The sequence below is a fragment of the Choloepus didactylus genome, chromosome 4 (assembly GCF_015220235.1).
Source record: "Choloepus didactylus isolate mChoDid1 chromosome 4, mChoDid1.pri, whole genome shotgun sequence".
NCBI classification, from domain to species: Eukaryota; Metazoa; Chordata; class Mammalia; order Pilosa; family Megalonychidae; genus Choloepus; species Choloepus didactylus.
In genome coordinates, this window is record NC_051310.1 from 57,462,338 (window position 1) to 57,488,849 (window position 26,512).

Sequence of the window (26,512 nt, forward strand, 5' to 3'; positions counted from 1 at the left end):
TCCATTGGGATATTGTTAGTTATTTACATTTTAATAATGAGACCATTAGTGACTTCCATCTTATAGCATTTTTCCCCCCGCAAATACTAATCAGATCCAGACTCTGAGGAAACTGTTGTTTGCAGAGTGAGAAGAGTGTGAAGCCACAGATAAGAGAAAGTGTATTTAGGTAGTTTGCCTTGTACTTCCTGAGGGGAGGGCAGAGTAGATGGGAAACAGGGATGCTTACCTGTTTTCCTAGGTAATAATTGCTTACGTAGTGGCTGTGGACAGAACAGTGACAAAGCCAAGAAAGAGAGGAGTGGGTAGAGAAAAGAACCAAAGACAAATTTCTCTACATCATAACCTTGCATCAGGGCCTGGTAATTTTTCCAAGTCTCTTAACCGAGGAGCCTTCAAGCCTAATTTTTTTTTTACTGAAATTGGCCTAAAAATTGTTGTTGTTCTATCCCAGCAGATGGCGTAGTTTTCACTGAAACAGTCATGTTTTCATTTGGGTAAATGTTTAGTCATATTCCTTGAAATTTTTTTTCCATCTTCAGTGAGGTCTTACTCCACGCAGTTAATGAAATTTTAACCTATTATTTGCCATTTTTTGTTGTTGTTATTTTGCTTTTGGTAAGTTGATACATTGGTATGTATTTTTTGAAATAGGGTTTATTTATCAAGTAGGTGGCCAGGTTTCCAAGTGATTTTTTTCTCTGTTTGTGTATAGGTACACCCTGTTATGTGGATTCAGAGGGCATTGTTCGAATGCTTAACAGGGGTCTTGATAATACATGGACTCCTGTCTGTAATACAAGAGAACACTGCAAAGGAAAATCTGATCACTACTGGGTGGTTGGTATCCATGAAAATCCCCAGCAACTGAGGTAGGCTATCAGAAAATGCCTAAAGTTTACTCTTGTCAGAAAGTACTTTGAAATTCTTTGTATAAAGCTCTTAAAGTGTGTTTATTTATCTGTCATCTTAGTCATGGCCTCCAAATGATAGTAGCCGTTTATTTAGTATTAGTTGATGCAGAAAATTTGTAACAAAAAGCTTCTTTAGACCTAAAAATTATATTTTAACTGAAGTTTGTATTATAAATCACATCATCTACATGCATGTAAAATTTCTACTACATAAAGTGGAAGCTATATTTTTATTCATTCTACAGACAATTCATGGTATCTTTGTGAATCCATGGACCCTTTGCAATAGTTCACTTTTCCAGAGGGATAAAAAGCACAAAGAATGGAAACCACTGGTTTCTTTTGGTCCAGTTCCTGTGCTCCCTGGTTCACCACCAGCCCTTCTCCCCAATTTTTAAATATGAGAAGACTGAAGTTGGAAAACATTAAATAACTAGATTGAAACCACACAAGTAGTTAGCAACAAAAGACATTTTATTTTTTGTAGTAAAATATAGGAACAATGGGAATTGAGTTGATAATCAGATTGAAAGAATAAACACATCTCCTTCAAGGACTAGCTTATTGTAGAAGAATAATTGAATTGCTGGGGAAAGTCTTATGCAGCAGATATTTGTTAAGTATGCAAATGATTTCAAAACCAGGTGTCTACTTTGAAACACCAAGCAGATACACTGAAAAGACTTGCATAAAAATATTTTTATTTTTTGCTTATATTGTGATACACCGATTTCGGGATTTTTTTTCCCTATTTTCCTGGCTTTTTTCTGTAAGAATAAGCTTGCATAACAATGTTTTTCAAAGATTGGAAGCTACTTTTGTCAGTGTGGCCTACTCGATTTTTCATACTAGCTTTGCTTATATTTAGACACATCTAAAGATGATTAAATTTCCTTCTGATGGATAAAGATACATGAAAGTCCACGGAAGAAAATTCTACATCTACCTTTAGTACCTACTGCTCCGTTTAATGAGACCCAGCCTTCCTATCAAGAAATCCATCCTTGGGTTTATTTAAATCTCTAATGCTTCTGTTTGTGGTGAATATAGCTATGTGCTCCTAGGGATCCAGGCTCAAGCTCTGGCATCACTCTACATGCTGTGATGTCCTGGCTGAAATGCTCATGCTGTAGCCCAGGCCATGCCACCTACTCTTTCTGTGCCTGTTTCCATGTCTCTGGAACCAGGATGAGACCAGTGCCCATCTCACAGAGTTTTTATGAAGGTAGTACACAGAAAGTATTCAGAACATGCCTGACACTTAATGAGTATTCATTGAATATTAGTTATTAATAACAGTAATTTTTCTTACCATCTTTAAAAACATTTAGCCTTGTATTTCATGGTTAATATCTTCATTTTAAATGCATTTACCAACTCAGATTCAGCAATATTTATATTTTCTTTTTGTTCAGGGATCCTTATAAAAAGGAGGCTATTTTGTTAAAAAAGTTTTTTAATTCATTTGAATCAGTACAAAATACCCACCTTTAATTCTGAATATGAGAAATTGTATTTGTAGCAGTATCACCCCATGCCCCTTTAAAATGAACTTGTTTATTGAAGAGTGCTTTTACTGTTTCCTTTAAAGATTTTTTTTTAATGATGGCTACCAGTTAATGCATAACTGAGAGTTAACTAATTTTGCTGTGCTGTAATCTTACTTTGCTCTCCACAAATGACAATTACTTGACTGCTGTCCATCCTTCCATCTTTCCTTTTCTCTTTAGTTTTTAAAACCTCCTGAGTTACTTCACATACTTGAAAACAGGCGTTTTTCTCCTAGTTGTATTCATTTAACAAATGTTTGTTATAGCACTGCCTACATGAGCTATACTACAGAAAGATAAATAAGTTTTTGGGTCCCAAAGACGCGGGCTTGTAAATCAATATGCTACTCCTGAGTAAGTACTTTAAAAGAGATATGAACAAAGTCCCCTGAAGGCAGGAGGGAGAGTCTATCCAACACAGAAGAGAAAGCAAAGCATGCTGACCAGGGGAAGGTTACGCTGGACATTGGCCCCAATTTTCTCCAGTTTGGTGTTTTTCAACTCTTTTTTTTACATAAAAATAGAACGGATTTTGCAATCTATTTGAGAAGGAATTGAAGTAATTTTGTATCCTTGGTGAACTGTGGTTTATTTTTTCACATTTTCTCCTCCAGATGATTTAGCCACATAGATTCCAGGAAATTCATTCGTCGTAGGTAAAACCCACCAAATGAGCAGTCAAAATGAGTTTATTTTTTCTTCTTATTCCTCAAGGAAAGGGATATTTAACACAGAAAATACCTTATAGGTCAAGTCTTTTTAAAGCTAAGAAAAGGATAAGAAATGTGAATTGGAGCTCTGCTTTGATGTAAATGTGGCTTAGAAAGTAACTATTAATAAAATCCTAGTCAGTTTTTTCCTTTTCCTTTGTGATAATTGCTTACTGTGACTAAATCAATAAAAAATTTGAGCTGTAAAGTAAATTTAAATAAGAGAGTCTAAGTCACCTTATAGAAGAAAGACTATTCAGGCAGTTAACATTACTCCAAATGTTCTTAATGTTGATGTGCTTATATGTCTTTAATTGGGTTCATTCTTTGTGAATGTACATGTTCTGTCATTTCTGTATGCATGATTAGTAAACCAGTGATTTTTGTGGCTAGGTAGATGCATGTCTGAATTGTTACAAGAGATTTTTCAAACTAAGAATTCACACTGCCACCTCACACTGTCATGAAAATTGCTGATTTGTATGAAATCAATAAGAGGAGGAGGAAGAAAAAAAATGAGATTATATATTTGAAAAGATTAGATCTCTAAAACATGTTTATATTTTTATTATATAGCTACAAAAAGAAGGAAAGGTGTATGTGAGTCTCACTAGGCAGGGGGCCTATGTGGATTGAAAAAGATCCTTGGGTATTCCTGTGTATTTGTTTTTGAATTATTCTTGTGGACATTTAATAATACTAGATGATACTTATGAAAAAAATTTTAAACATAAGGACCTAATTTTTGTTTAGCATTTTTCCCTTTAAGAGTGTCATAACTTAAAGCCCTGGCTAAAAGGCTGTACTATAAATTAAATGAATGGCAATCAGAAAGCACTGAACAAGGTATTTTACTGTTTTTAAAATGACTTTATGAAAATAAGAAAATTTGCCAATGGTATTTACAGTGTGCAATCATTGTTTTCCAGTGATTTTCTTATAAATAATTTTGAATGCCTGAGTTGGTAGAGTGTTGTATATATATATATCATTCGGTAATTAACGAATACTTTTTAAGTAATAAATTGCATTGATACTCATCAGGATGGGCATCTTTGAATGCCTTACATATAGCCTAGTCAGAAAAGGTTTAGACAATGTCCTTGTCCACTGAGCTATTACTGTATAAGTCATCCTTTCAGTAGAGCAGGTATAAATTACAGGCTTTAAAATGATGCTTGACTTTCTCTTCCTCTCGCACCAGTATCTAATGAGCACTCATCTGTATTGGACATTTCACCATCTTTTACACGTTGTACCAACAGCACCACATCTCCCGAAACTGACGAATGAAAGTGAATATGCTTCATTAACATTTTATCTTAGGGTGATCTGTTTTATGACTTGGATCCCATAACAAGTGTTTATGACACAATTTCTCTGTTTTAAAAGTGGGCAGTTTGCTAAAGAAAATATAGCACTTTTAGTGGTTGCTTTTTTAAAATTCAATTTTATTGAGATACATCCGCATACCATACAGTCATCCAAAGTGTACAGTCAGTTGTTTAAGGTCCATCATATAGTTGTACATTCATCACCACAATCAATTTTTGAACATTTTCATTACTCCAAAAAATAAGAATAAAAATAAAAGTAAAAAAGAACACCCAAAACATCCCAGTCCACATTTTTCTACTCATCTGTTCATACACTGGATAAAGGGAATGTGAATCAAGGTTTTCACCAAGTGATTGCTTTTTAGTAAAGCTAATGTGAGAAGAGATTTTTTTTAAATTCTTGAAATGTTTGGAGGTGTAGTTTTTATATCTAATCAAGCTCAAAACATTTCTTTGTAAAAAAGGAGCTTGCTATAATATTGGAATAAGATTATTCCAAGTTACTAACTTTCAGATAATTTATCTTTTAGCAGTTTTTATGACATTTTAGAAGTTTTATGGTGGGACTTTTTCTTTACTTACAGGTGCATTCCTTGTAAAGGTTCTCGGTTTCCTCCCACCCTGCCACGCCCTGCTGTAGCCATATTATCCTTTAAGCTTCCTTACTGTCAGATTGCAACAGAGAAAGGACAAATGGAGGTATGTGGAAATCTCACCTTGACACCCTGAATTTGGCAATACACTGCTTGTAACACCGGCATTTAAAAATGATCATGATGACTAGGATTTTCATTTTACTTAATAGTTAAATAAATAGCTGTAGCAGGGAGGGAAGAGTACTGCTTATAATCATCAGGCCATCTGACTGTCAACACTGCTTCCAGGGACTTTGTCTGTGAGGGAGTCGGGTACGTCAATCAGGGTCTCATCAGGTGAGGTGCTGGTTTTCAGGTCATGCCTGTGGGAATGCTTCTCTGTGATTTTTGAACCATAACCTTGCTTGCCTCACCCTCATCCTAGCCCTGTGTCATCAGAAGTCATTTGAAATCTTGCAGCTGGCTGCTGCTCTAAATAAGCATCATTTTCACTTCTAAAAACCTGGTTTACAGAGTTCTCTGAGCATCAACTCTAATAGCTAGGAAACTGTTTGAAATGCTCTTCCTCCCCCTCCCCCCTTTTTTTAAATGGAAAGAAGATAAAGCCAAGCCATAGTATCACATTGGAACTTAAATTGTAAAATAAACTATAGAAAGGAGGATTTCAGAAAATATTTTATTCAGAAACAAGTATCTCTGTATAAATATTTAACACTTGCCTATTATTACAGTGATAGTTGGTGCTAAGCAGTTTTTTCCCATTTTTGTAGGAACAATTCTGGCGTTCAGTTATGTTTCACAATCACCTTGATTATTTGGCTAAAAATGGTTATGAATATGAAGAGAACACTAAAAATCAAGCAATAAAAGAACAACAAGAGCTTTTAATGAAAATGTTTGCGGTAAGTAAAATAAATACATGGAAAAATTAAAGTTAAATGTTTTTCTGTAAGTTGAATTTCTTGAAAGTATATGAAGTTGGTTCGCATCCGAGTCATGGCACCAAAAAAAAAAAAAAGTATATGAAGTAACACTGTTTCCACTACCTACAATACTTAAGTCATGTCCGGTGGTCTTTTTTTTCCCCTTAAAAGTTTTGATTCTCAGTTGCTGTAGCAGTTAAAATTTTTAAACATTACCTTGTGTCTAAGATCATATGGCAGAAATAAGCTTTTCTCATGCTACCTCCCTTTTTGCTTTTCCTTGAACTGTCAGAACCTTATTGCTGCTCTCTAGTCAGTGATTCTCAACCTGGCTGCACATTAAATCTCCTGGAAAGAAATTGTTATAATTGTTCTAAAGTAGAGACTAGGCATTGGTGATGGATGTTGTTAAGTCCCCCAGGTGATTCAAACATGCTACTGGGTTGAGAACCAATGCCCTCTAGACCTTGGTTTTCACAGTGTCTCCCCTGCCATCCCTCCTCTTCCCACCACCCCCACCCCAAAAGCATCAGCATTACCAGGCAGTTGGTTAGAAATGCAAATTCTAGGGCCCTGCTCCACCTGTCTAGAATCTACCAGTCTGCGGTTTAACATGCCCTCCAGGTGATTCTGATCCTTAATAAAGTTTGAGAATCGCTGTTCAAGTTCCTGCTCTTATGTGGCAAATAAATTTGAAAGCAGGTTGTTTTTAGATCTCCAAGGCTGAGCAGTCCTAAGAACTTTGGTCAGGCTTTTAGATATCCCTGCCTTTTGTCATCCTCTTTTGGTGAATTAGGCAGTCACATGTGGTGAAAGTTTGTCTTTTAGCTAGTGACCAGGTTTGGTACCTTGGATATTTAAGTACATTTATCTTTGGAACAAGGCATCTTAAAGTTCATATGTTTGAGTCCTTACTCCAGTCGGTTTATGAAGAGGAGTGTAATATAATTTCTTCTCTGCTCATCTTATGCTAGACTGTAAGCCTTTTGAGGGCACTGACCATGTCTTGTTATCCGTTGTATACCAGGCGTGAACAGAGTGGCTAAAACCTAGGAGACCCTCAGTGTTTCTTAAGAGAGTGAATGGTGCAGATTTTTCATTATAAAGTTGAGAAAAAAAGGTTCTGGGGGGAAAGTGATATCTCAGACCATATAGCCACTAGTTACGCCCCTCTCCAAAAGATGCTGTTCACTGTTGTCTTCTCTGTGCAACACTGCCTGGGGTTTAATAGTAAAGAACTTTTAATTAGTTTATTGTAGAATCTTTTTTTTTTTTTTTTTTTTTTTTCCTGTAAAGCATCATTTGTGGTCCAGAAACCAACAACCTTTTTACTTCCTTTAACACATGTAAGGAAACCTTGGGGGAACTTGGAGAAGCCTTATAGAGGCTTTTCCTTTGCAGCAGTGTTTTTGAGCAAGGTACTGGAAGCTTTAGGTACTGGTCAGTTCTTCTTTAGCATTCCTGGCCCTCTGGCAAGTGCCCATAGTTCACCCTAGTCACTGGGAAAACCAAACTACTCCCTTTAATTTCCAAATGCCTCTGGGAGCAGAGTACCAACCGGTTTGAGAAGTACTGCTGTGGACAAGTGATACTAGAAAACTTGAGAAGAAAATAAGGTGCATATCTAAAGCTTTCATGCTGATGGATCATATATATGACGTCTAAGTAACAAGGTAGTCCTTCTACCTTATGAATTATGAGACGCTTAGTCTTCGAAGTATCAATTTTCCTCACTTTTGTACTTTATTGAGTTGCCAAATTCATACCAGAAGGAACATAGTCAACAGTTTTCTAAGAGATGTTAACTAAATGCCTTTCCTTTTATATTTTAAGTATAAAATATAGAGGAATAAAAAGGACATTATTTGTTAACTTGGAAAGTATATAACTGTTTCTGGTAATTAGATATAGGTAATCATACTTAAAAATAAATGGATAGGAGAGGATCTAAGATGACAGCATAGAGATGAGTAGAAGCTGAGTAGTCCCCCTGGAACAACTGAAAAAAACCATAAACAACTAGTAAATAATCTGGAATAACTGCAGGGGGACAGACGTGACCATCCACTCATCATACACCAACCTGAATTGGGAGGAATACCCGAGATCATAGCATAAAATCCATAAGTAAGAACTGCAGATCCAAATTGGGAGACCCCTCCCCCATAGCCCGAGCTACAAAGCCTCGTGGTGCCAGAGAGAAGCATTCTCCCAGCAAGCAAATATAGCTCAGCTGAGCTCCAACTGGGGTTTTAATTAGTGAGTGTAAACTGCTCACTATGAGGCACGAATCCCCAACAAGTAGACAGTGGCTTTGGGTGATGGCTGACCTTTGAGAGCCGGAGGGTCACCTTGGACTAGCTCTGTCCCTTTTTTGACTCAGTGGAGAAAGCCTTGGCCATTTTCAGTTCCCAGTTCTGTGACCCAGACAGGGGTGTGGCACAGGCAGAGAGAGACCATTGAAATGCTAATGACCTCCCCCTAGGGCGTCTATCTTCTCTAAGAGGAAAGGAGTGGGGCCCAGCTCTACTACCTGCCTTTCATTCAGAACTTACACCAGTCAAGAATGATAGGCTAATCTTTGCATCAGGCAGAGAGTGCCCCTGCACAGCCCGGTGGCCCGGGGCTTCCCTTGAGGGACGACATGCACTGGTGCCGTAGCACAGCCTTCCCTCAGCAGAGGTCCTGGAAGATCACAGCTGAGAAGGGGGGCCTGCTCGGAAACCCAGGGATGCTACGTCAGTGCCGGTGGTTTGTGGGTTAGTGACAGAGAAAATCTGGGGCAAAACTGAAATGAAGGCTTAGATTCTTGCAACAGCCTTGAATCTCCGGGAACACCTGGGAGGTTTGAGTATTAAAGTGGCCCTGCCTCCGTAACCACCCAGACACACGCCCCACATTCAGGGCAGTCAACTCCAACAACATACCCAAACTGAGTTCACCAACTGAACCCCACAAAAATCATTTCCCCACATACCACAGAGACAGAGTTGGGGAGAACTGACTTGAGGGGTATAGGTGACTCACAGACACCATCTGCTGGTTAGTTGGAGAAAGTGTACGCCACCAACTTAATATTTCTGAAAAATTAGATTGGCATTTTTTATTTTTATTTTTTTACAACTTGAAAGAACCCTATCAAGCAAAGCAAATGCCAGGAGGCCAAAAACAACAGAAAAATCTTAATGCATATGATAAAACCCAGATGAAATGGAGAACCCAGTCCCAAACACCCAAATCAAAATATCAGAAGAGACACAGTACTGGGCACAATTAATCAAACAATCACAATCGAGGAAAGAAAACATGGCACAGGATATAAAAGACATGAAGAAGACCATGGAGCAGGATAAAAGGGACATAAAGAAGACTCTAGAAGAGCATAAGGAAGAAATTGCAAGATTAAATAAAAAAATACGAAATCTTATGGAAAAAAAAGAAACTATTGACCAAATTAAAAAGACTCTGGATACTCATAATACAAGATTAGAGGAAGTAGAACAATGACTCAGTGTCCTAGAGGTCCACAGAACAGAAAATGAAAGAACAAAAGAAAGAATGGAGAAAAAAATCAAAAAAATCGAAAAGGATCTCAGGGATGCGATAGATAAAATAAAACGTCCAAATGTAAGACTCATTGGTGTCCCAGAAGGGGAAGAGAAGGGTAAAAGTCTAGAAAGAGTATTCAAAGAAATTGTTGGGGAAAACTTCCCAAACCTTCTACACAATATAAATACACAAAGCATAAATGCCCAGTGAACTCCAAATAGAATAAATCCAAACAAACCCACTGCAAGACATATTCTGATCAGACTGTCAAATACTGAAGAGAAGGAGCAAGTTCTGAAAACAGCAAGAGAAAAGCAATTCACCACATACAAAGGAAACAACATAAGACTAAGTTGTGACTACTCAGCGGCCACCATGGAGGCGAGAAGGCAGTGGCATGACATATTTAAAACCCTGAGGGAGAAAAATTTCCAGCCAAGAATACTTTATCCAGCAAAACTCTCCTTCAAATTTGAGGAGAGCTTAAATTTTTCACAAACAAATGCTGAGAGAGTTTGCCAATAAAAGACCTGCCCTACTTCAGATACTAAAGGGAGCCCTACCAACAGAGAAACAAAGGAGAAAGAGACAGAGAATTTTAACAGACATATATAGAACCTTACATCCCAAATCACCAGGACACTCATTTTTCTCTGGTGATCACGGATCTTTCTCCAGAATGGACCATATGCTGGGACATAAAACAAGCCTCAATAAATTAAAAAAAAAACAATTGAACATATTCAAACCATGATCTCTGACCACAATGGAATACAAATAGAAGTCAATAATTTTTGAATTGTAACTCCACTGTTTACTTCCTACATGATATAAAATACACAAACTCTAATGACAAATCAGTGGTTTTGAACTCAATGTAAAATATGTAATTTTTGACAAGAACTATATAAAAGTGGGGGAATGGAGGAGTATAGGTACAGAGTTTATGTGTCCTATTGAAATTAAGTTGGTATCAGAGAAAAACAAGATTGTTATGGATTTAAGAGTTTAATTTTAAGCCCCATAGTAAACACAAAGAAATTATCAGAGAATATGACCATAGAGATGAAAAGTAGCATATGGGTTAAGAGAAATGGGGGAAGAGGCAATGGGGAGTTAAGAAATGAGTGTAGGGTTGCTGTTTGAGGTGAAGGGAAATTTCTAGTAATGGATGGTGGGAAGGTGATAGCATTACAACATTCTAAATGTGGTTAATCCCACTAATGGAATGCTAGGGAGGGAGTGGAATGGGAAGATTTAGGCTGTTTATATGTTTCCACAATTGAGGAAAAAAAAAAAAGGAAAAAAAAGACAGTCTAAATAGATGACAATTGAATGCCAAGGATGACCTTGGATGGGATCTGAGGATGGAGGACCGGAGGCTCAAAGGGACACAGTTGAGACATAAGGAAAAGGAAATACAGAATGTAAGCTTTGTATCATTGTTGAATCTTTTGTACTTCTTAGCTGCGCTTAATGGGATTGCATAAAAGAATGTTCTTGCTCATGGGAATTGTATATTTGAATTATAGTGTTTGTTCAAGGATGTGTGCGGCTAGCTCTCTTATGTTCAGAAGCCAGAGCAATAGATGATGGATGATAGATAGAGAGGGAGGGAGGGAGGGAGGGAAGGAAATAGCAGTGTGACAACATGTTAAAGTTAGTGGATCGGGTTATTGGGGGAGGGGGGCGGTCAGGAAATGCTGGAGTTCTGTGTATGGGATTTGTATTGTTTTTGCAACTGTTCCTGTAACTTTGAATTTATTTCAAAGTAAAATGTAAAAAAAAAAAAAGTAATATTGCTTAACTGTAGAAAGTTTGGAAAAAGAAGGAAAAAAACCAACCACCTCTCACTTTTAAAGTCAATATTTTATGCTTTATCTAAGTGATGACATTATTAGAAATTTAAACTCTCAAAATTATTGGGAGTTTTTCTTGATAATATTCAACTGATTGTTTTTATAATTTTTTAATAAGTAACCTGTAAAAGTAATAAATAGTTGAGACTTTCTAGTTCCAAGAAATAAAATATTTAAACCACAAAAAAAGAAAAAAGGATAAATCTACTTACTCCCGTCCAAATCCACTTGGTAGCTTTGGAGTGCCATTTCTGGGCTAAGTGGTAAATGGTTTGTTTACAACTTATTCTATCCCACCCCCCCTTTTTTTTTTATTTTTTTAGTATTTTCTACCTTATTTTGGGGGGCAGGGTAGAGTGGAAAACAAATTTGAGAGCCACATTTGAATTTTAAAATTAGTTTCTTTCCTTGCAACTAATAACCTGAAATGATAGCCATATTTCTTCAATTCTAAATCACTGTTCACTGTAAAATGCACCATTATTTTAAGAGCCATTGAGACAGGAAAATAGTGCTGCCAATTAAACTCTGACCCACCACTGATGTTAAGATTTGTCTCAGTTTCAGAGATGTAAAAATGTGCGTCATAGAATCAGTGAGGTATAATATCTAGAAAACTGTTGCCTCAGTTTTACCAGTAGTACCAGTCTTTTATAAAAAAAAAAAAGTTTCACTTAACATGGTTTGATTTTTTTTTTTCTTTTGGACTTAGCTTTCTTGTAAACTGGAACGGGAATTTCGTTGTATGGAACTTGCTGATCTAATGACTCAAAATGCTGTGAATTTAGCCATTAAATATGCTTCTCGTTCTCGGAGATTAATATTGGCCCAAAGACTTAGTGAATTGGCTGTAGAGAAGGCAGCAGAATTGGCAGAAATCCAGGAGGAAGAGGAAGAGGAGGATTTCAGAAAAAAGCTAAATGCTGGGTAAGAAAAAAATACTCATTTGTTTGAGTTTTTCCTTTACTATCTTGAAAATTAAATAGGTCTTTACATAACTCTTTATTAAATAATATTTTTGTCTTTTAGTTACAGTAATACTGCTACAGAGTGGAGTCAGCCAAGGATCAGAAATCAAGTTGAAGATGATATAGAGCACAGTAGAGAAACTGATGAAGTAGAAGAAAAACCAGAAATAAGTAAGTATAGTGGGGTATATTGCTAAGACAGTGAAAGATGAGAAGTGTCATGGTGTGATTTCCCTATTTTATTTGATTGAGGGAAACTGAATACCAGTATTTTTATGAGACACCTTTGCCTATTTGAATGTTGAATGTAGATGATGACTTTATCCTCTTCATTTACATTGCATTATTTTATCTAATTTTTCTGTAGGACAGAAGTCATATTCCAAAAGTGCAAATTCCTGTGATGTGCCAGCTATTAAGTCAGGTGAGAAATATTTGTGAACTTTTAATGTCAAGGAAATTTTGCAAGTAGTCTTTAAAGCGATGCCTCTATTCATATGTGCCTTATTACACTTTAGGGCTTGTTTTTTTTTTTTTTTTTTTTTTAATCAGAGATGATGTTTGTGGAAACTGTGATCCTTTAACAGATATTATTTATTAAGTATGTAGTGTGTATCAGGCATCAGGCTAAATGGAGGATACAGAAGGCAAGTAGACATGCATGATGCATTGTTGGTCCCTGCCCTAGTGCTGTTTCAGCCCAACAGGAAAGACACATATTGGACATGTAACTGCATGGTTTCTTGGTTTTGCTAAGCAGACATTCAGGATGCTGGTGAGACAGTTAGAAGGAGTTGAAAGTAGTTGCCTTTGGTGAGTGAGACTGAGAGACAGAGAAGGTTGGAGCAGGGGACTGTGGATTTTTTTTTTTAGCATAAAACTTAGGGTACCATTTGGCTAATTAAATTATGTGCATATATTACTTTAATAAAACTTAACTTTTAAAAAAGTTTACCAAGTAGTAAAATTGTATATTACAGGTAGCACATGTAATCTAGTGAGTGGTAGGAATGTCCCTCTAGGGAAGGTGTCTTAAACAGGGAGCATCTAAGCAGGATTTGGCATGGCATACTGTGCTATTGAGGAATGATGTAAGGAGTCTGCTGAGGTGGTACAAGCAAGATTAGTAGTGACTTGGACTAGAGTAGTGGTGGTTAGAGTAGAAAGAATGGGCAGAATTGAAGAAGTAGAGAGTATGAGAATTCAGGGTATGAAGAATGACTGAGTTTCTGGCTTGAGTACTTGAGTGAATAGTGGTGCCATTTACTGAGTCAGGAAACCCTGGAGAGAAGTAGGTTTAGGTAGGCAGATGTATTACTATAAGAAAATCAAATGGAACGTCACACAGACAGCTCGACATTTGGGTCAGGAGCTCAAAAAAGTAGTCTGGGTTGGAGATATAAAGTGAAAATCATTGATATATCAGTTAAAACCATGGGTATGCAATAGTAAGCACTAGGAGAAGATGTAGAATGAGAAGAAAAATGGACTTGGGCCTGGGAAGTCCCAACATTTAAACATGAGGTAGAGGAGGAAGAGGAACCGTTGAAGAAGAGTGAGGCCAAGGATCCAGAGAGGAAGAAGGTAAGCCAGAAGAATGTGGTATCTCACAGGTCAAGGGAGGAGAGAGTATCAAGAAGAAAGGAACAGTCAGCCATGCGGAATGCTGGTGAGAAGTCAAATAAGATGAGGACTGATAAGTTTGCACCGGATTTGGCTACAGAGATGTCATTGGGGGCCTTAACTAGAGCAGATACTGTAAGGTTTTAAGGCTGAAATCCATATTATATTGGGTGGAAGAACGTATGAGCAGTGAGGAATTGGGAATAGTAATAGAGACAGCTCTTGAAAAGTTTGCTCTAGAGAGAGGTGAGAAAATGGTGGCTGGAAGGGATGTGGGGTAGAAAGGGTTTGTCTTTTTTTTAAGATGGGAGACAAAGTGGAAGATTCAGGGGGAGAGAGTATCATTGATAAATCTCTTAAGAAAGCAGGAGGGGATGGGATCCAGAGCACAAATAGAGGGATTAACTTAAGCTAAAATAAGGCGCCATTCATCCATGGTTAACAGGAGAAAAGGACAGATCTATGTATACTGGATTTGTATGTTTGACAGATGCAAGTTGGGATAGTTCCCATCTAATAGCTTTTATTTTGCCTTAGAAGTAGGAAGAAAATCATTTTGTAATTGTTAATGGTTTTAAAGTTGCAAAATGCATTTATTGTCATATAGCATGGATTAAGATATTCCATCTAGTATTATGCAAATCACAGGCCTTCTATTTCTTTTTTACCACTATTAAGTAAGGTTTTCTTTTCTGCTTATGAAAGGTACAGCAATCTCTAGCACCCAAGGACGAGTAAACCCCTTCAAGGTAAACAGTTTCCAATGATATTTTCTGTTATTTAAATACGTTTCCATAGAGAGGAATATTTCCAAATGACCGATGACCCTCTCCAGATTTGGAGGCTTTAAAGACAAAAGCAGATTATTGCAAAAACACAACAAAGAATACAGCATGGGTTCACACTTGGGCCAAGTTATATTTTCTACTTTTCCTCTAAGTACCTACACTTTTGAAAGATAACCACCCATTTTTCTTAGGGATATAGTATTTTGAGGATATGTACATTAGTCTTAATTTGGATTGTTCCAAATTTATTCCATTAGTAGTATTTCCAAAATGTTAAAAGAAATTTGAAAGAAAAATAAAAATCTCTTGGGATTTTTTTCCCCTTTTTTAGACATAAAATGCTAAGACTAGTTCGTTCTTTAGATATCAACCAGTTCCAAAGAGCCAGCCATTTCGGTGACTTCAGCACGGTCAACTAATATTTTAGACAATATGAACAAATCGTCCAGGAAATCCACTGGACTTAATCGAGCTGCAAATGATGAAACGTCTCCGGTAATAAAGCCTTTAATTCCAAAGCCAAAGTCTAAGCAGGTACTACTTCAGTTCTCTACATCTGCAGTAAACAAAATGTGATCTATTTGTCTTATTTCAGTTTTGTTTAACATTTCAGGTATAGGACAGGGGGCTCCAGTTTGTCTAGGATTGTCTAGGTGGGGCAGTGGTTCTCAATTCTGGCTTTGTTTCAGAATAACCAGAATAATTTTTAAAAATATATATACCCAGACCCCAGGAACTCAGGCATCTGTCTGTATTAAAACAAAACAAAACAAAACTCATAGATGGTTCTGATGCATATCCCTGTTTAATAACTACAATCTAGTACCTGACCTTAATCTTTACTTGTTCTGTATTCCAATTTTGCAATTTTGTCTCCTCTCATAATTTCATCCCAGATTTGTCAATAAAATGATGTTTTATTTCATTTTATTCTCTTAGAAAATATGGAATTTGAAGTATAGTTTTTTGGTTGTGTGTTTGTGTGTAAGTGTATTTTCAACTGAGGACCTCAGGATTTCACATTTGCCTAAGAATTTTAAATAAAGTTTAAATGTTTCTTCATATTTTTCAAAACCTCTTGTAACGAAAAATCCTACTAGGTTTTGTTGCAGTGTTCATAATGTTTATTTTTACAGGCATCTGCAGCATCCTATTTCCTGAAAAGAACTTCTCAAGCTGATAAGACTGAAGAAATAAAAGAAGATAATCCTAAAAATTCATCTTCTGAATCCCCAGCTATATCTTCTCATAACACTGAAAACCAAAGGTCAGTACATAGAGGAATTTAGCATTCTCAGTATGCCATGTTCAATACAACTTATACAGTATCAGCAATACAAAATTATGCAACTCTGTTATGCATTAATGTAAATAATACATTGTCACTAGTGGTGGGCATTCTGAATATTTATGACTTTAAGGGAAAACAAGTATCAGGTAATGTCTATTTACATTGCTTACTAAAATAAACTTTAATAAATTGTATGTTTTAAACATATTTTATTGGGACACTATATTTTATAATTTTTAGTGTTTCTGGGTTTTTTCTTTGTTTTTTTTTACAAAGAACCTAGGTAATGGATTTATTAAGGCTTTGCACATTCAATTTACGTTTGACACTTAGTTGGACAAACAAATTTATGTGTAAATTTAGTCAACATACATAATTGACCTATAAACTTCAGTAGGTGGATAAATTTTCAAACCACTTTGAAGGCCATCTCTATAAAAGTGATTTTCCCAGGATGGTATACCAGATGTAACCTAACCTGACACCTTAATTGACTGAGATTCAATAAATGGAACTGTGTACCCTTCTCCCACAGCAGGTTTACTCTAAAGGTTATTATAATAAGTATAATAAGTATTTTCCTTATTCCATAAGGAAAAGAGCTTTGGTATTGTTTCCTCTTGGTTGAGGAGAAAAGCAACCAAGTTAGACCAACCACAGCACAATGAAAAGCTGCACTAACTGGTTCAGATTGCTAGTAATCGATGATACTCGTGTGAAAAACTTGCATTTCTGGAGCCTTTACACATAAAATCCCCATTGGTGTCTGTATTATCAGTTAGAGGGTTAGTGGTAGAATGAGGACTTATGCAAGATACAATGCTCCATAACATTTACTGCTATGAAATCAAGTGCAATCTAGTCAGGAGAGAAGAAGCTGGACTCAGAAATGCACACATCTTAATGACAAGACTCCCCACCAGAAGTGAGTGTAAAATACTTAATTTTAAAATGTTGATACTACAATATATAAAATAGCTTGTTATAAATGCACAGAGTATTCTGTAGCTGCCAGGTTTACTTTTTTTTTTTAAAGGATACTAAATTATACTTTGGTTAAGACTTGTTATCTTCTTCCTTGAAAAAGCATACTTTCTATCACAGGAATGTATGGTCAGACTTAGCCCCAATTGTTACACACTTGGATCAGGTCATGTCCAGTTTTATTGCCAAAGGACCCTGTACACATTTATCAATTCTAATACAGTGGTACCTCAGTACTTGTCATTAATTGGTTCCGGGAGGTGCGACGAGTACCAAAAATGATGAGTACCAAACAAATTTTTCACTTAAGGAATAATGTAAATAGATTTATTGTGTTCCCAAACCAAAGACAGTGACATTTTTAAGGCAATATGTAAAAAGATATGGTTGTATATCATTACATGAGAAATAAACCTAAAAATTAATGAATTTGTAGATTAAATAAAATAAAAACTTCACTTTAGCTGTCCTGAGAAGAGTCTATGGCCTAATGGGATGGTAGGAGGAGAGTGGTGAGGAAAAGGGGGTACATGGAGTGTTGCTTGGAAGGAGCGTTCCCTTCCAGTGGAACATTGGGCACTTGTACTTCAGGTATTCTTTCTCTATTCTGCCTGTTTTCAGCTCGCACCATGGGCTCCGACATACTGTTTGTCACCTTCACTAAAAACTTGTCCAGTGAGGATTGCTTCTGTCTTCTTTTTGGAATTCCTTGAAAATGTGAAATTGTTTGGTCATTCAATAAATTCACATCTTGTCAGAGCTTTGTGCAGATGGTATTTCTCCACAAAGTTTTGAACTTCTGCCCGTTTTTCACATTTCTTTTATCAAGGAACCGGGGATATCCTCCCTTTTCTCCTCCTCACCTGAAGAAATCCCTTCAGCCACCTCTTGTTGCTGCTTCTTCTGTAGCTCCTGCAGCTCCTCAGTGCTAAGCTCTTCATGATGTTCCTCCACTAACTCCTCAGCATCAGTCTTTGTCACTTCTTTGTTCTAGGCAAACCGTATTCCCTGGCAAGATCAGTAATGCGAATACCGCTCTCATATTTGCCTATTATTTCTTTTTTTTGCTCAGTGGTGGTGCAAAGTAATTTTCTTTTCTGCTCAGTGCTATCACTGCTCATTTTCTTAAGACCCATGATGAGAAAAAAAAGCACAAAAATACACAAAAGGACCCCAGAAGCTAAGATAAGACCGCAAAGGGATGTGCTCAGGGCAAGAGCTACTGCATGACTAACGCGTGACCCTTTGTTTCGGCTGGAAAGGAAAGCGAGTCATGAGGCAACTGATGTTTGTGCATCAAGTACAAAACAAAGGATGAGTACCGGGACAAAATTTTCTTGTCAAAATGTGTCGAGTACCAAATTCGGCGAGTTTCAAATCATTCGAGTACCGAAGTACCACTGTACCGTAATAACTACTCAACAAGTCTTTAACATAAAGAAACATGCATCATGAGAAGCAAGAAACCTCACCCACCCCTTGTGCATGTTAGCAACTTATCAGTCTTGAGCAGCGCTCACATCACTGAGATCTGTGGACAGTGACTGCACATTCATCCTGAGTGAAAGATGGAATGACTTAAATACAAATGCAACATGTTATGAACAATTTCTTACCAAAAAGGTCACAAATTAAATCAAAGTATTTTACAGAATTTACTGCAAAACTGCCTTCTCTTAAGCTCTTTCTCCCCACATCCGGCAAGCCAACTGGATGTCTGTGGGCATCATGGTGACTTTCTTAGTGTGGATGGCATAGCAATTATATATCTTCATATAAACTCACCGGGTATGCTTCACTGGCCTCCTGAAGTGCACCAATGGCCACTAGCTGAAACCTTGAGTCAGTTTTGAAATCCTGGGCGATCTCCCTCACCAGCCTCTGGGAAGCTGCTTCCAGATTAGAAGCTCAGTCAATTTCTGGTAATGACAAATCTCTTGAAGTCCAGTGGTTCCAGGCCTGTAATGATGGGTTTTTCCACCCTGCCACTAGAGGAGATGCTTTTGAAAGCAGCTTTAGTGGCCAGCTCTTTGTGGAGGGCTTTCCCATCAGTTGATTTATGAGCAGTCTGCTGGTTCTGGCTATTTTCTTTTACCCAAAACCAAAGTCTTAGGCTGCTTTTTTGACCAATGGGCTGCTTCTGCTACCCCAAGAACCACAACCACTAAGCAGTACTCCTCCAAAAATCAACCAAACCATTATGCGCTAGCTCATGTTTCGTTTGTTTTTAAATAGATAATATATTTGCATGGGAGAAAACAATCAAAAGATACAAAAAAGATGTGATGAAAAGTAGCTCGCTTTCCTACCTACCCAGTTCCCTTCTCCAGAAATAGTCATTAAAACATATTTCTTATATATCCTTCCAGAATTCTTCTGTACCTATACCGATAAATGCCTATATTTACCTTTTGTTTTGTTTTGTTTTGTTTTACACAAATGGTCACTTTTGGTTTGCTGAAGTTGCCAAATTGCAATATAACAGAAATGGATTTTTGCAATGGGAGTTTATTTGTTCACAAATTTTCAGTTGTAAGGCCATGAAAATGTCCCAGTTAAGGCATCAACAGGATAATACCTTCTCTGAAGAAAGGCCGATAGCATCTGGAGTTCTTCTGTCACATGGGAAGGCACATTACTGGAGTCTGCTGGGCCTCTCCCGGGTTTAGCTTCCAGTTTCCATGTTTTTCTCCAAAATGTCTCTGGACTTCTGTCTTAACTTCTCTCTCTCAGCTCCAGTGCGTCTTTGCTTGTTTCTCCTGGGGTGTTTCTAAGTGTATGAGAGTCCTCTCTTAACTTCTCTGGGGCAAACTCTGGATTTCATCTCTTAGTTTCTCTCCAAAATGTCTCCTTCAGTTTCTCTGAGCTTGCTTTCTTTGTGAGCTCTCTTACAGGACTCTAGTAAAGGATTAAGGTCCACCTTGAATGGGCGGGGTCACAACTCCATGGAAACAATCTAATCAAAAGATCTCACCCACAATAGGTCTACCTCAACAAGATTGGATTAAAAGAATGTAGCTTTTCTGGGGTACATAATAGATTCAAACCAGCACAGTCACATGCTGTATGTATTTTCTACATTGCTTTTTTTCAGTTAACAATAACTTTTGCAGATAATTTCATGTTACTACTACATAAAGAGCTTCTTTCATCTTTTTTGCATTACAATGAATGGATATACCGTAATTTATTTGGTTCTCTGCTGGTGGACAGAAGAAGGTGGTTGCTGGTCTTTTGCTAATACAAACAGTACTGTAATGAATAACTGTGTATGAATGTCATTTCTCACTTATGCAAATATAGTTATAAGATGGATTCCTGTATGGTTTAGTTTAATATGCATTTGTAATTCCTATAGATATTGCTAAATTGTCCTGCATTAATGTTGTATCAGTTTATACACCCCCACCAACATGAGAGCTCCTGTTTGTCTATCTCCTCACCAGTGCAGTATGTTTTCAAATTTCTTGACCTTTGCTATGCTATTTTTATTTTAAATGCGTCAGTAAAATTGAAAAAAAAGTCACCATTTCAGTAATAATTTTATGTTAACCTGTTTAATCTGAGGGAGTAGCTGTGGTTTTTAATTTTCCTACTTTGTTCTGAATTCTGTTTAGATCTTAAACAGTAAAAATGTTATTTAAGATTAATTATTCAACTTTTTATACTATCAGCTTAACTTACTTTTTGATATCTAGTTTAAAAATTATCTATCAGTGTCTAACCACAAGTTTTGTCACAGATGTTGATATACTGACTCAGAAAAGAAATATTCAATTTTGTTTTTCTTTTTGAAAATAGCCATTTCAATACAGTTAGAGAGATTGCATGCTATTAGCCAGACTTTCAACATTACCCCAAATTTGAGTTAACTATTTATTAATTTCTGGAAATTCAAGAACTTCTTGTTTAGCATTGCCTTTTTTTGGTTTGTTTAGGGTTTTTTGTTCTGTTATTTTTCCAGAAATAGTACTACATTAAGGAGATTTTTTGAAACTTGTGTATTTTCAGAAATTGGGCAAGTGGTTAGAGCCATACTGGTAATTTTAAAAAAACTTCTAATAATTAAAAAATAAGTTTATTGTAGAAAATTTGGAAAATAATTATAAAGACAGATAAAAATCACTGTTTCTCATTTATAGAGGTAATTCTTTCCTTCTCGTTCTTTTTAATGAATTTAAGATTTTATACTTAATGGGGTTTTTATACCTTGTATTTTTGTTTCCATTTAAAATTTTATCATAAATAATTCCCTCTTTTACTTATGCCACTAATTTTTGGTTGTTTAGGATAAATTCAGCTATAGCACAGTGGGAGGCAGTATAGCTGGTAGGTTAAGTGTGGGAACTCTGGAGTCAAACCGCCTGGCTGTTGAATCCCAGGTCTGACTCTTACTATCTGTGTAACCTTGGGTAAGTTATTTCACCTTTCTGAACCTCAGTATCCTCATCTATGGAATTGAGATACTAATTGTACCTACGTTATGTGATTGGTGCAAATTGCATGAAATGATATGCATAGAGAGCTTAGAACAGTGCCTGGTAGATAGTAGGTGCTTAGTAAAAACTGAACATTTGCATTAAGCCTTCACTTGTGACCTAAAGACCATCTGTGTCAGAAGTGAAATCTAATAAAATTTGCAAACATGCTGTGTTCATGCTTTACATAGAGCTGATAACGGGGAAAGACCCCTCCTTCCAGGTCATCTGTGAGTGTAAGGATGAGGTGATGGGTAAGGGCCTTGACATAACTCATGAGAATTTCAGATAACTGGTTTGGGAAACAAGAAAGCCTACCGAGGACACACGGAAAAATTGTACTGGGTCAGAAGGCCTAAGTGGATCGGAGACCTGGGCCTGTCAACATTTATAAAAGAGTTGAAAATGCAGAATTCGTGGTTGTTACACTTGGAAAATATGAAGGAGTAATCCTTTTGAATTATTAACTTTATATAAAGAATTTTTGAGTCCATTAGTCCTGCAATCTCTAGGCAGTTTTAAATAATATGAATGTCAACAAGTGTAATTGTGTCTTTCTACTTTGTATAGGCATGCAAAGATTAATGATTAATTACTAACTTGAAAATCATAAAATAGCTTAAGTCTTAAGTATAAATTTTTCTCACATAATTACCATTTTAGGGCAAAGACTGGGTTCCAGATGTGGCTGGAAGAAAATAGAAATAATATTTTGACTGACAATCGTGACTTTTCAGATGAAGCAGACATAATAAAAGAGGGAATGATTCGATTTAGACTATTGTCAGCTGAAGAAAGGAAGGTAAGAATAATTGTGCTGAGATCTTAGGTAATTTCTAGATTTTAAAAATTCTCATAGAAAGTGTTTTTTTCTGTGTTGGAAACCAAATACATCCGGTAAACTCTGGTAGAAAGGAAGTTAAATCACTGTGAAATGCCAGGCTTTGAAGATATGGATATGTAGAAATTACTGTTTAGTGCTGATGGTTAATTTTTTTGGCAATTATACTGTTTACGTTTGTATAAATCCCTGTATATTATAAATTAATGGAATACCCCAAGAATGGTACATTAGTCATAAATCAAAAGCAAATAAAATTAATAAGTAAAAATGAAGTTAATTCACATTCTTGGGCTACTAATTTAGGGTCCTTGCAAGCAGAATTTTTAAAATGCTGTCTGCTTGCACATTGCATACTAAATGACAATACTCCTTTTGAGGAAAAAAAGTGGGTATTCTATTCCAACCTTTCACATGAAAATTAGGAAAGGTGGCTTGTACTTACTGCTACTCATGTGAATTTCTGCCATGTGAAGGAAGGCCAGGAACAGCCTTCTGTTGTAAGGGGAAGGAATGCATGTGGCATATGGATTAAATCCTCAGACTTCACTTCCCCAGAGAAGCCATTTGCAGAATGAGCACCTAGTGACTTAAATTCTTGGCTTTGATGAACTGGGTTTTATGAATAAAAGTATTGCATAATGAGGAAACAACAAACTGATCTAAGCACCTCTGGCCTCATTTAGAACCTCATTAGAACTTCTTGTTTCTCACTTTTAATACATGTTTATGAGGGGGTAAAAATTCTAAAGGATTAGATAAAGTGGCATCTGAATGAATGAATAAGACCTTATACTGCAAAAAAAGAGACTTGGAAAAAGTTACAATTTTGTTTTTGAATGCATAAAAATGTAATCTATTTTTAAGGTAAACCCTAAACATTTACTTAAATCCATTTTGTTAATGTGGGAAACCCTGCAGCTTGAAGGACCCCTTCAATAAATAAGTGGCAAGGGAAATAAACTAGGAGGAGGAGGAACTATTATAGATTAAAAGAGATTTAAGAGACAGAAGAAACAAGTGAACTGTTGCTGAGTGAATGAAAGCCAATCCCAAAACATACATACTGTGTACTTCATTTATATAACCTTCCTGAAATGACAAAATGATAGGGATGGAGAACAGATCGGGGGTTGCCAGATATTAGGGCCTGAGTAAGACAGTTGAGGATGGTGTTATAAAAGGGCAACTTGAAGAATCCTTGTAGTGATGGAACTTTCCATATCTTGACTGTATGGTAAATACACAAACCTACAATAGAACTAAGTACATATACCCACAACTCACACACATACATGAGTGGAATAAAACTAGGGAATATGACTCATGAACTATGTCAGTATCAATATCCTGGTCAAGATTTTGTTCTATAGTTTTGTAAGATGTTACTGTCGGGAAACTGGGTAAAAGGTACACAGGATCTTTCTGTATTATTTCTCACAACTGATCGACTCTACAATGATGTCAAAATAAGTTTCATTTTAAAAAAAGTACCTCTGTTATAGTATGGTTATATACAGGTAGAATTTAGATTGAAATATTATTGGGGTAGGATGTGAATTTTTAAAGAGGATTTGCAGTTAAATAATAAAAGATATGTTAACATTGAGGATAATGATTAGCTTAACAATTCAAGTGCTAATTATGCTTCTTTAGTTGTGGGAGAGTTACCTGAGAAAGAAATCATTCCCTACCTATTTCTGTTACTGCCTAATAATCTTTTCTCTTTACCTCCAATACTTTTACAAAGGCATGGGCTGACAAGGCCAAAGGAGGCACTGCAAGTGATGGAGCTGAAGCAAAAAAACGAAAACATCTGGTCAGTGAAAATAATGAAACAGAAAATCAGAAAGAAAAAGAAAAGGAGAATCTGAATTTGCCTAAAAAACGAAAGCCTTCAGATGTTTCTACAAATCAGAAATTATCAGCTTTTGCATTTAAGCAGGAGTAAAGGACAGAAGTGATTTTAGGGAAGTAATGGGTTTTTTACTTATCTTTGATGAATCTGGGTTGTTTTTTTAATCTTTAGGAAACTTGTATGTTTTTCAAAGAGTTTAAAAGCAGCTGTTTGACTTACTTAATAAGATAAGATAGTAAATATATTTGTATAGTTGAAAGGAATCCTCTCTGAAGAGTACTCTGTCCCCAAATGGAGCACCAATTCAGAAGCATTGTGATTGTGGTTACTGGCGTGGAAGACAATTTGATTTTGTTTCTTACCATTCAGAATCATCAAAACCAAGCCCTTAAAACCTCCACACATTAAGTCCCCTTGGGGGGTCGGGGGAGGGTTTCTTCATTTGGTTTGTTTCATGCACTGGAAAGGACCACAATAGTCCTCTACCCAAATGTGTTGTCCTAGTCTGTTCTCTATGTCTATACTAGACCTAGAGGGGGACCGTGTCTTTGAATCTGGGCCCTAAATGTGTAAATAATTGTGTAGATGAGACTTTTTCTTTTTAAGTTTGGAAATGTCTTCATATCTGGCTTTCAGTTGTTTGTATAGCCTAATTTTTTTTTTAAATAAAACTTTAGCATTTCCATATTTGGCTTGTTGTGGTCTTAACATTGCATTTATATGTCTGAAATGGCTGTAGAAAATCTGTTTCATATATACTGCTGTAATTTCCATCGCCATCCTCCTCCCGGTTTGCAGTGTACATGTAGTAGCACAGAGAAGGATCAGAGGTATTGCTTTGAGAGTTTTGCAGCCCAGGGCATAATATGCTCTTGGCGAGATACTCTGGTTATCAGCATCAGCAGTGCTTTTATGATCAAGTCTTTGAAGTCTTGATAAGATAGTAGCTGAAGAATAAGGGAAGATGTTTAACTCTTTTTTTATTTTGAACAAACAAGGTTTAAATATTTTATACATTTTTGGTTATTATTTCAAGCAGAGACTTAATACAAAAGCAGTTCTGTGAGGGCAAAATACTGGGGAGAAAAAAGAAGTAGTAAAATAAAATTAGGTGGCTCAAAATTGAGGGTAGTTTTATATGTTGAAAGGAACAAAATATGTTGAAAATTCAGACAGACGTATTGCAGCTAAAGTATATTCCTATCCCAAGATAATTAAGGGTAGGAAGGAGTTTTTTATTTTCTACCTAGTAGTAGCTGGTATTGAGAGGCATTATAACACAGTGGTTAGGGGCAGATTCCACAGCCAGACTGCCCGGAGTTGAACACCAGCTCCACTACTTACCAGGTGGGGACCTTGAGCAAGTTCTAACCTTTATTCACTTATCTGTAAAATGGATATATTAATAGTAGCTACTTCATAGGACTTACGAGATAGAAGCCCTTGGTTCCTAGCACATAGTAATGTTTTATGTAGTTAGGTATTATTGTTATTATGCTATCAGCTATTTTATCTTGCTTTGTCATTGGGTTTGATTCTGAATACTGTATAAATTAATTTTGATTTTAAGATCCTAAAGTAAAGGTTTATTTATAATACTTTGGAAAGCATGTCTGTAGACTTGGATTTTGTTTTATTTCCTCAATTTGGTTGTTGTATGTGTATAATACTTAACCCTTGAGTATTACATTTCGTATCCATAGAAATCTGATAATACCAAGTATTTGCAAAGGTTTTTTTAATCCCTGCTTTATTTGGTTGAAGGAATTAATAGGTAACTGGTTGTTTTATGGGCAGTTTTGTTTTCTAATTGTTTTATTACAGAAGAATATTCTTTCCCCCATGTTTTAATTTTGAAAAATTTCAAACTTAGAGAAACCTGAAATAGTACAGTGAATACCCATATACCCTTCATCTAGATTGACTTATTATTGATGATTTGCTGTATTTGCTTTATAAACTTTTTCCCCGTTGAAAACAGGCATCCAATACTTCACTTCTCAGTACTTCAGCATGTATCCCCTAAGAATAAGGACATTCTCTTACATAACTACAATACATTATTACACTAAAGAAATTTGATACTTATATAATATTGTTACCTAATGTATATTCCAGATTAAAATTTCTCCCCAAATAACCTTTACCTATTTTTTCCACAGTCATGGGATCAAGTCAGGTATCATGTATTGTATTTAATTATGAGAAGTATACATTATTAGAAGTATATACTTTTTAATACA

At 36.2% G+C, this 26,512-nt stretch overlaps 1 protein-coding gene across 1 annotated transcript in view; it reads left to right on the forward strand.

Annotated features, from left to right (window-relative positions):
- The window catches only part of WDHD1 (WD repeat and HMG-box DNA binding protein 1), a 70,080-nt gene extending 44,269 nt beyond the window's left edge, over positions 1-25,811 (forward strand). The window contains 11 exon segments of the mRNA XM_037832665.1: positions 716-872; positions 5,096-5,210; positions 5,878-6,009; positions 12,151-12,365; positions 12,468-12,577; positions 12,774-12,830; positions 14,735-14,778; positions 15,181-15,351; positions 15,954-16,084; positions 22,234-22,372; positions 24,162-25,811. Coding sequence (XP_037688593.1) covers positions 716-872; positions 5,096-5,210; positions 5,878-6,009; positions 12,151-12,365; positions 12,468-12,577; positions 12,774-12,830; positions 14,735-14,778; positions 15,181-15,351; positions 15,954-16,084; positions 22,234-22,372; positions 24,162-24,362 — 1,472 coding nt within the window. The 3' untranslated portion in view covers positions 24,363-25,811.
- The last annotated feature ends 701 nt before the right edge of the window (positions 25,812-26,512 follow it).